This window comes from Pteropus medius, unplaced genomic scaffold (genome assembly GCF_902729225.1).
Source record: "Pteropus medius unplaced genomic scaffold, Ma_sr-lr_union100, whole genome shotgun sequence".
NCBI classification, from domain to species: Eukaryota; Metazoa; Chordata; class Mammalia; order Chiroptera; family Pteropodidae; genus Pteropus; species Pteropus medius.
In genome coordinates this window covers 5,184,854-5,195,901 of record NW_024354503.1, presented here as the reverse complement: position 1 = coordinate 5,195,901, position 11,048 = coordinate 5,184,854, and the positions used below count along the sequence as shown (strand labels likewise).

Below are 11,048 nucleotides of genomic sequence, written 5' to 3'. Positions count from 1 at the left end.
GCTTCAATATAGCCACCATTATGTTGAGAGTGAGACAAGGGGGTTGATGAAGCAAGTAAATATATCATCTTGAGAATTCTATCTAGGAAAGAACTTGAGTGTGGTTAGTCTCACAGGAATTTGACTAGAAGCAAATAGAGCAGAAATCTGTTGGTTAATTTTGTGTGTGCTAGGCCACAGTATGTGGATATTTAGTCAAATATTACTCTAGATGTTTCTGTGAAGGTATTTTTTAAAGATAAGATTGACATATAAAACAGTAGACTTTGAGTAAAGTAGATTATCAGCTATAGTGGGTGGGCCTCATCCAATCAGTTGAAGGTCTTAACAGAAAAAAGACTGTCTTCCCCTGAAAAAGAAGGAATTATACTGGCCGATTGCTTTCAGACTCAAACTGCAAAATCAACTCTTTCATGAGTCTCCAGGTGTTGGCCTACCCTGAAGATTTTGGACTTGCTAGCCTCCACAATCATGAGCCTATTCCTTGAAATCTCTCTCTCCATATACAGAGTCTGTCTGTCTGTCTGTCTATCTATCTATCTATCTATCTATCTATCTATCTATCTATCTATCTATCTATCTATCTATCTATCTTCCTATCTATCTGTCAAATGTTTTTCTGGAGAACTCTGACTCTAACACCAAAATGTTTCGAGGTAATTGTATTGCCAAAGAAACTATGAGCCCAAACAACAAAAAAAAAGCCCCTGACTGCCTGAAATTCATATGTAATCTCTAGGGACCCTGAATAGCCAAAATAATTTTAAACAAGAAGAATAAAGTTGGAGATCTCATGCTTCCTAATTTCAAAACTTATACAAAGCTATAGTAATCAAAATAGTGTGGTACTGGCATAAAGATAAACATAGAGACCAATGGACTAGAGAACCTAGAAATTAACCCTTGCACATATAGTCAAATGATTTTGACAACGGCTCTAAGACCAGTCAATGGGGAAAGGATAGTCTTTTCAACAAATGGAACTGGGGAAACTGGATATTCACATGTATAAGAATGAAGTTAGACCTTTACCTTAAATCACATATAAAAATTAACCCAAAATGAATAAAAGACCTAAATATAAGAATTAAAACTGTGAAACTCTTAGAAGAAAACATAGGGCAAAATCTTCATGACACTGAATTCGGCAATGATTTTTTGCATATAACACCAAAAGAAAAGGCAATAAGAGAAAAATTGATAAATCAGACTTTATCAAAATTTATATAAATATATAAACTCAACAACAACAAAAAACAAACAACCTGATTTAAAAATGAACAAAGGATCTGAATAGGCATTTCTCCAAAGATAAACAAATGGTCAATAAGCACTTGAAAAGATGCTCAACATCACTAAATCATTAGAGAACTTCAAACCCACTAGGGTGGTTATTATAAAACAAAACAAAATGAAACAGAAAATAAGTGTTATTTTCTTGTGAGAATGGGGAGAAATATGAACCCTTGTGCATTGCTAATAGGAATGTAAAAATGGTACAATCACTGTGGAAAACAGTATGGCCATTCCTCAAAAAAATTAAGCACAGAATTATCATATGATTCAGCAAAATATACTTCTGAGTATATACCCAAAAGAAAGCAAGAACTTGAACAGGTATTTGTATACCAATGTTCATAGCACCATTATTCACAATAGCCAAAAGGTGGAAGTTACCCAAGTATCCATTGACAGATGAATGGATAAACAAAATGTAGTATATACATAAAATAGACTATTACTCAGCTTTAAAAAGAAAGGAAATTCTACAATATGCATAAACCTTGAAGACATTTATTCTAAGCAAAATAAGCCAGCCACAAAAGGACAAATATTATATGATGCCACTTATATGAGGTACCTAGCATAGTCAGTCATAGAGACAGAAAGTAGAATGATGGTTGCCAGGGGCTCAGAGGAGGGGGAATGGGCAGTTACTATTGAATGGGTATAGAGTTTCAATTTGGGAGATGAAAAAGTTCTGGAAATGGATGGTAGTGATTATTGTGCAGCAATGTGAATACACTTAATGCCACTAAGCTTTACACTTAAAAATGATTTAAATGGTAAATTTTATGTATATTTTATACCCCCCTTCCCCAACAAGACTTTGGCTGGCCAAGGTTTAAAATAACTTTTAGGTCCCCATATCTGCAGCAGTAAGAACTGGGCTGTCAAAGCTGCACATTCTCCAAGGAGTTCTTAATTCCTAAAGCCCATCTCAGAAGTGACCAGGAAGGATAATCAAGGAAGAACTTCCCAGAGGGCATGAAGAACAGTGGATGAAGGAGTGCCTCATAGAACAAATCAGGATCTAATCAAGAAACTTCCCCTAGCCTTCGGTAAGAGGGCTTTTTTCTGACCAGTGGGGATTCAGAACTGCTTTGGACCAGTGACTGTTGTGTATCTTCCATTCTTTTCTGAATAGTTTGTATTAAGGTTACCCTATTTTTGCTCTACCTTTGTACATTTTGTGTGTTTGTGGGGTACAGATAACTTTTCTTTTTTAGTTCAGGTATCACCATAAGGAACGATATTTGAAGCTGTTGAGAGACTTAGAGCTGAATATGGTGACTAGATTTGGGGTTATCTCTCTTGGGAAGGGCTGAATGTGTTCCGTGAGAAGAGCAGAAATAGGTATTTGGCTTAGAAAGACAGACTGAGACAGACTGTGACACACAAATATCTATTTCTTCCTAAACCCACAGCCAGACTTCACTTCCCAGTAGGGCTGCCAAATTTAGCAAATAAAAATATAGGATGCCCAGTTAAACTTGAATTTTGGACAAACAAAAAGAATTTCTTAGTATAAGTATGTCCTGTGCAATATTTGGAACATAATTATACTGAAAAAATATTTATCTGAAATTCTAATTTAACTGAGCATTCTGTACTTCATCCAGCAACCCTACTTCCCAGCCTCCTTTGCAGTTAGATATGGCCATGTGATGGAGTTTTAGCCAATGATTTAAATGAAAGCAATGTGCATCTCTTCCAACTCTGACCCCTTAAAACCTCTCTGAAAACAGAGGACTCTGAGCACTTAGAGGAGGGCAAAGTCACAAAATGTCAGAATCCTGGGTCCCAAGTTACTGAGTCCAAGCCTGGACTAACCTATGACGCAAAAGAGAAAGAAACTTTGTTTTTAAGCCACTGAGTATTGGGAGTCATTTACTAGCCTCCTTTTCTCATTCTTTCTCTAACCTTAATAGCATATGACCCCGGTAACCATTTCTTTCTTCTTGAGACTCTTTCCTCCTGTGATATTATTCATTTCTGATCCTTTAATGGTAATGATGATGATAACAACAAATGGCACCGTTCAGTTCTTTCTTTGTGTCAGGTACTGTGCTAGTGCTCCATCTAGTGTCTCATTTAATCCTCCTAACTACTCTGCATGATAGGTGCCATCACCCCCTTTTTAGAGAAAGAGGTTTAGAGGAATTGGGTCACCTGCCCGAGGTTTTCCAGGCCTCCTGTCTCTACACTTTTCCTTTTTGACAATCCTATCCAATCTCACGGCAGATGGAATTATCATGTCTGTGTGGATGGCTTCCTGACCCTACTCCTTGTCTCCAGTTCCACGTTTCCTGGCATATGAATGAGCTGATGGAATTCAATCTGCCCAAAATACACCTGTTCCTTTATTAGTACTGTTCTAAACACTTTTCATTTAATTTCCACAAGTCTATATTATCATTCACACCCATGAGCTAAATAGTGTTATCCACGTTTTACATACAAGTAAACTGAGGCTTAGAGATTCAGTACCTGGCTCATGTTTACACAGCTAGTACACAGTAGAGCTGGGCTTGAGGCTGATTTCAAGATCTAGATCTCAATAATGACAATACCTCAGTTTCACTCAAACTGAACTCTCCCTGTCCCGTATCTCACTCATACTCATTCTCCGCTCTTAACTTTCAAATCCTGTCTTTCAAAGGCCATTTCTCTAGGAATTCTTTTTGGGTAGTCCAAGCTAGAAGAGACCTCTGCCTTGTGTGAATTTTGAGTACTTACTCTGTACCTCACTTACCTTTTCCTAAGCATATGGGTAAAACTTTAATTCATCCTTATCATAAAAAGTCCAAGTAGAGAGATATAGAGCAAGACATTTAAGTATCCTTTCATTCCCCAGAATTGATCAGCTTCTACCTTGATTAATGTTTCTGTGTATTTGCCAGCAACTCTTATGAGACAGTTATTTGAGGATGGGCGGCATAGCGAGTCATCTCCATTCCTTTAAAATAGGAGTAAACAATTGCTGAAAGAATCAATCAACTTCAAATCCCTTGAGCTTGCACACACTACAGTTTTAGATGAAGGTGAGAGGGTCTGTTGAGAAAAGGAGTGATTTTTTTTCCCCAGGGGGACTGGTAAAGACATGTCAAACACTCCCTCTCCTCCCGCCTTCATTAAAGAACAAAAAAGCATCTCCTTCTAGGTACATGAAGTGTCTGGTTTCTGTTTTAGCTGGGTCTCAGAAGGAAATGACTTTTCTCTGAAATTGTAGACGCCCAACCCAGCTGCAGCATTGTTAGACCTCAGGGTAAACAGGAAGCTTCCTGCCTTGGGCCCTTCATGTCCCTCTCCTAGACTATTAAAGACTGTTAATAGGATGGTAAAAGGACAGCTGCTGGCCATAAAATCAGCCCATTCCTTAGCTGCTTAGAGAACAGCAACTAGATCCCTCCAAGGTCAGAGAGAAAACTGTCCTCGTCCAGGTCACACCAGGTGTGTCCACTTAGCTGGGGTCATTACCTCCTCTAAAATTAACTGTATCTATAATTGTCTTTGCCGAACACCAGAGTGATTTAGTTTCTTGGTATCAGTTGACAAGATGAGATTCCCATTTATAGGGTCTCTGGTCCTTGAAATCACTTTTCTGGGGGTGATGAGATCTAGTGTGAAGGTTAAGCTGAGACTGCTAGAGCAGTGAAATCACTTCCTACCCTGTGGAGTCTGAGTCACCTCTTCCAGTGGGGGTACAATCAGTCCTGACTATCCCCTAAGAAGAGGCAAAGAGGAGAATCCACAAGAGCAAAGATTCTAGTGCTCCTACCTCTGCAATGAAAAGCTGAAACAGGACCTCGGCTCTTCCTGCACTCAGGGTGGAAGTCCTTGGATTTGCAGCTGTTGGTGAGGATGGAGGGAACAGTTTCTGCCAACTGAAGGAATACTAGGACAGAGATGATCATCTTTTGCCAAGAAGGGCACTCGGGTGTCTTGGCAGAAGGCAGAGGGCTGCCCCAATCTGTGTGTACATTTTCAGAAGCATTTGACTCTGGACCAAATTCTCTCAGCTGTGCTAAAGCTGGGGCAATGGATGGGAAATGCTTATTGGCCAGGCTGACTGGAAGCTCCAACAGAGGGTGCTGGGGCTCAGCCAGGAGCTTCCTTTCAGCTGGCAAGTTTAGCTTTCTGTCATGGTCAGAGGGAGCGTGTCAAAATTCCAGTTCTCAGAGTTCTCCAGAAGCTGCCGATGATTAACCATTTATTTTGAAGTTTCTGCTTGTTTTAATTTTTCAATCCAATGAGTTATAATGATGCTGAGACTCTTACTTGACTCAAAGAATGAGCAAAAATAGCTCAGCAGGGGTCAATGATCTTAGTGCCATTGAAATGATGGGCTCATAACCAAAGGGGGACAGGCAGATACCATTTCATTCAACCTTGGACTTACCTACAATGTATCAATTCATGCTGCCATGCTGGCTCCTTTGACCCTTATGTCTACCAATCAAGCAAGCACAGACACTTGGGCACAGCAGGAAAACTAGTCACCGCTTTGATCATTTAGTTGTCCGGTACAGGTTTACTTATGCAGGCCAAGGAGCCTTATTTGTCGGGTGTTGCCGCTTTCCCTCATTCAAAGGAAAGGTCACTTAAGTTACTTCTCAGAGTTGTACCCAAGAAGAGGGAGAGTTTCTTCTAAGTGCTGAAAGCAGAACTGAATCTTTTCTCCTAAAATCACATATTTCAGCCTCTACATATGCATTTAGACTGGGATGGCTTCACTGTTTAAGGCAGCTCTTCAGATCTTAGAGCAGAAAGGGACCTATAAGAGATTATACAGTTTACTCATCCCTAACCCCCTAACTGGATAACATCATTTCCCCTAGTTTCAGAAGAGGTAACTATGTCTCTGAAAACTCTCTCAAGGTCACATAGCTGGTAAAGTGGGTTCTACTGAGAGGACTAGGATCTAGGTCTCCTGCCTCCTTATGCAATGCTCTCTTCTTTATTGTGACTTTCTCCCCCAAGTAATTTATATTATTTTTGAAAAGATAATTGATGCTTATATAACCGAAAGTTGTTTAATTTGTATATCTTTGTAAGACTTTTTTCTATAACTAAATGAACAAATAACGAAAAAAATCATCAAAGAACCCATGTCCCACTTAGAAAGGAAGTTCCCACTTTACTTACTACTGCCACTACACTGCTCAGACTTCCTCCATCATGTGTGCACGATTACCAGCCAGTCATCTAGAGTCTTTGATGAAATTTACATTTAAATAATTTACATTTAAATTTACATGTGGGTCAGTGGTTAAGTTTAAGACTATCTCTGCTGTGCTTGCTTGGTAAGACAGATCCAGGTGCACTTTAGACTTGGAATAAGATTTCTTCACTTACTGTGAAAATAGTTACTACTCTAAAATTTTCCATAGCCAGGATCAGAAGGGGCTTTCTAGTGGCTCATACTGCTCCCATTCCTAACCAGCCTTCGAACAGAAAGAGGTTCTAATGGACACAGAAAGGATCCCAAGGCAGTGCAGGCAATCCCATTGTGAATTGATACTTCCAGACCCCTGGTTAATTCTGCTTCAAGTTTGTCCCCTGAGACTCCAGGTCACGTCCAAGGCAGGAAGTTGCAATGTAGGAGTAGTCCCAGGAGCCAGTAAGTCAGGAAGTAGCCTAGAATGCAACGTGTGACTAGAGAACAGGTTTTCCAGTTGTATAAAAGTCCCACAATAGAATTTCTGGAGACCTTTTGTCCCGGTGGGGAGTCCCCCGCAAGAGGCTTCCAAGGCACAGTCTCTAGGGATCGCAGCAGTGGCTCTTGATCCTGAAGCAAGTGAGCTGGAAACCAGTACACAATAGGAGTGGAAGAGCCCAAAAACCTGGTGAGAACCTGAAAATCATAAGAGGGGGAAACCCACACATTTATTGGAATGTCACTGCCTCGAACTGGACCAGCCTGGGGATTCCCTGCTGCTGGGTGAACTATAACCCCATGACTAGAAATGTATTATACTGGAAAGGAAATTTAGTAGAGTTAGGATCTGCCTTAGAAAGCTGTATGTGACACCAGCCAGGTGACTTCAGTGTCACAAGTAAACATAGCTACAGACTAATTACCACAATAATGGGCCAATCAATACAAAAAACGTTATGGGGTCCAATTTTAGCCCAAAGCCTGGACTCTAAACTCTAGGATGTGATGTGGTGTTTTCGGAACCTGAGGTAGTTCCCTCATCCCATGGGGATGGCGAAGCAGAGGAAAAGGTTGCAGGGGATATTATGGTTCAAGGCTCTCCCTCTTAGGGGAGTTCAGAGCCAACTCTCCTTCATCTAACCTGGAAACTCTAAGCTTTGCTGGTATTCCCTCTACTAGTTAATCCAGCTACAAACACAGAATGCTACTTCCAATTTCCCCTATGCCTCTTACTCACACAGCTCAGAGAACTTTATAAATAGCCAATGTGCACCTCCAAGAGGCAGCAACTCCTGAGGAGTGCACAGCATGGAGACAAAAAGACTTCCTCGGGGTTCTGTTAAAACTAGGTCCACAGCCAGGAGCAAAATAAAAAACCCTGAAGGTATGATCAAACCCTTCCTATCTCTCTATATACCCACCACCACCCCGAACAGTGCACAAGTTTACCTCTTCTGAAAACCGAGCGCCTGCCAGAGCTCAGAGTACCTCAGAAGGTCAACATTCGAATCGACATTCTGGGTATAACTGTGTATCAAGAGACGGTCTCAGACATACTCTCTGTGCTTATTTCTGTCTCGGTCTGAGCAGGTCCTTTCGCAATTCTCATGTCCTTGCACATGCCCTTCCATTTGCCCAGAACAGTCTTCCTGTGCTTCTTAGAGGGAATTCCCTCTTACGCTTCAGTACCCGGCCTAACTACCATACCACATCCTCACCTCCTTCAGTCAGTTAGCTCCTTTTTCCTCTTTGTTTCCATAATACTTTGTCTCAAAACAGCAATTCCTCTTCCATCCCACTGTACTATAATTTTATCTGTTAAATGTCTGTCTCCCCATTTCAACCATGAAACCCACTAGAAAAGCAATCTTATCTTATTCATATGAGTTCCATCCTCAGTGGTCTGACCCATGGTCTGGCACAAAGAAAGCCCCCAAACAGTTGTTGAATGAATAAATTAGGTACAGGTCACACGAATAAGGGAAGTTAGCTGTCTTCCCTGTTCCTGGTCCAGGAGTTTTACCTGTATTCACACCCTATTCCCAGCCAGGAATCCACCTCACCTGAACGTGCATGCACAGACTGCCAAACAGCAGTAGCACCGCAGCATGGACTAAGTACACAAACACCCGAGGACTCAGGAATCCAGGCTCAGGCTTCTCCAAGTTCTCACTCTTCTTGCTCCTTTGCATCCCAAGTGTCAGGCAGAGCCAGGGGTGGGTGGTCACATATGTCCAAGTTGCCCAGACAACCAGTATAGCCACTGGTGCAGCCAGCAGAAAATTGGGTATTTGCTTGAACTGATAGTATCTCAAAAAGCCAACATTCCAGTAGATATCCTGGATATAGCTGTATATTAGGGGAAGTTCCCAAGAGCACCAAGGTGGCTTGTTTCCATCTGCAATCCGGTAGCCCTTGTCCACAGCTAACTGCAGCAAGGGCTTAGGGATAGGGTGGGCTGAGCCTGGCAGACAGAACTGGGTGTAGGCATAACACTGAAAGAGGACAAAAGGAAGGCCAAGTGCAAACACGCACAGGAACACAGAGCCCATCAGCTTCAGGAGCTGTTTCAGGGGATTGAGCACCATGAGAGAAGAGAAAAAGCCCTGGCACTGAGAATGCACAAGGAAGCCAACGCTGACCAGCCCATTGGAGCGTACACCAGTGGCAAGAGCAAAGAGGAGTCCACTAGTCCAGCTTCGACCCCTTTCCAGCTGTCCCATGGCACTGAATGTCAGGAGGGCAAACAAAGCTTCCGAGTAACCGGCGGCCAGGAAGACATTGGCAGGGCTGAGGCAGAAGAGCAGCGCTCCGTAAAAGGCCTGGCGGGGGCAGTGCAAAACCAGACAGCCCAGGTCATGAAGTGCAACTGCAGCCAGGACAGAGAATAAGGAATTGAGCAATGCTACTGAGATTAACAAGCAACTCCGCAGGCTCAGTAACTCCCAGAGGGGTCTCAGCAGTTCAGTCCCCACCAACAGAGCCAGGGGGAAACCAGGGAAGAAGGCAAAGTTGTGTTCATACAAGTAGCCATGCTCAGCAATGAACAGGAAGTGTTCAGCATCCCAGTGGGACAGGCCACCCAGGAGACCTTCCACAAGTTGGTCCACAGAACCCGAGGGGGTGAGGCGAGGAGGAGCGAAGGCTTCTGCATGGTGATCTGGGATGATGGCATTGAAGAGAGCCTGTGGGATGAAGGAATAATAGTAAATATTATTACTATTTAATAAAATGAGGAAGAACAGACTTGCTGGGGGCAATCGGGAGTTCAGTTTTGAACTAGTTAAGTTTGTGTTGGACACTCACTCTAGTGCAGAGGCCCATGAGGCAGTGAGATATACGAGTCTGAGGGTCAGGAGAGCAATCAGGGCTGGAAATACAAATTTAGGAGTCATAGGTACATGGGTAGTATTTAAAGGTGTGATACAATGAAAGCACTAGAGAGAAAGTACAGATAGAGAAAAGAAGAGATCCGAGGACTGGGCCCTGGGTCCAGCAGTGAAGATAAAGAAGGAATGGTTAGTGAACTAGGAGGAAAACCAGGAGAGCATGGTGTCTTAGAACCAAGTGAAGCAAGGGAGTGGTCAACTCTGTTAAATGCTGCCGATAGGTCCAGGAAGATGGAGACCGAAAACTGACCACTAGATTTAGCAATGTGGAGGTCACTGGTGATTTTGAGAAGAGCTATTACAGTGGAGCAGAGGAGAGAGAAGATCGCCTGGACTGGGTTCAGGAGAGAAGGGGAGAAAGGAGATAGTGCATACAACTATTTGGAGAAGGTTGACTCTAAAGCAGAGCAGAGAAACAGGGTAGTAGGTGAATGACAATGTGAGGTCAAGATAAATCTTCTTCTTTTAAGGTGGGAGATATCTGTTTGCCAATGGGAATAACCCAGTGGAAAGAAAACCACTGAGTATGCAGAAAAGAGAGAGGGGAATTGTTGGAGCAGGCGAAAGGGGATAGAATCTGCTGCACAGGTGGAGGAGCTAGCCTTAGAGAGGAGGACCGACAGTTCACCCAACCTTCTATAGTAAAGGCACAAAGGTGACCATGTAGGTATGCTGATGGATGCGGTAGGAGCATACAGACTGCTTCTATTTTTCTGAGTTTTCACTCAGGAAAGTAATTTGGAGAAAAGGTGTTAGAGACTTGAGCAAAGAGGAACACGCATAAAATATTTGATCTATGACCCTAGTCCTCAAAATAGGCTGTGCACTGGGATTACTCAGGGAGTTTAAAAATACTGATGCTTGTGTCCCTCCCCCAGAGTTAATGATTTAACTGGTATATTTTCAGGGATCATTTCTATAGTTTGTTACTAGAGAAATTTCTCTGAACATGTTGAGTATCCATACCAGACAAGATAGACTTTAAAACAAAGGCTGTAACAAAAGACAAAGATGGACCCAGTAATCCCACTTCTGGGTATTTATCTGAAGAAACCCAAAATACTACTTTGAAGGGACATGTGCATCCATATATTCATTATAGCATTATTTACAACAGCCAAGATATGGAGGCTACCTAGGTGTCCATCAATGGATGAATAGATAAAGAAGAGGTGGTATATATATATATATATATATATGTATATATATATGTATAT

General features: G+C 42.1%; 1 protein-coding gene across 5 annotated transcripts in view; it reads right to left on the bottom strand.

Annotated features, from left to right (window-relative positions):
• Positions 1-3,625: 3,625 nt before the first annotated feature.
• The window catches only part of PIGV (phosphatidylinositol glycan anchor biosynthesis class V), a 12,940-nt gene continuing 5,517 nt past the window's right edge, over positions 3,626-11,048 (bottom strand). For 4 of the 5 annotated variants that reach the window (XM_039854167.1, XM_039854168.1, XM_039854169.1 and 1 more), the window contains 2 exons: positions 8,506-9,627; positions 3,626-7,138 (listed from right to left, as the gene is read on the bottom strand). In XM_039854167.1, coding sequence (XP_039710101.1) covers positions 6,857-7,138; positions 8,506-9,627 — 1,404 coding nt within the window. In that variant the 3' untranslated portion in view covers positions 3,626-6,856. The remainder of the gene's footprint in view (positions 7,139-8,505; positions 9,628-11,048) is intronic. The other variant, XR_005651049.1, reaches the window with a different exon arrangement.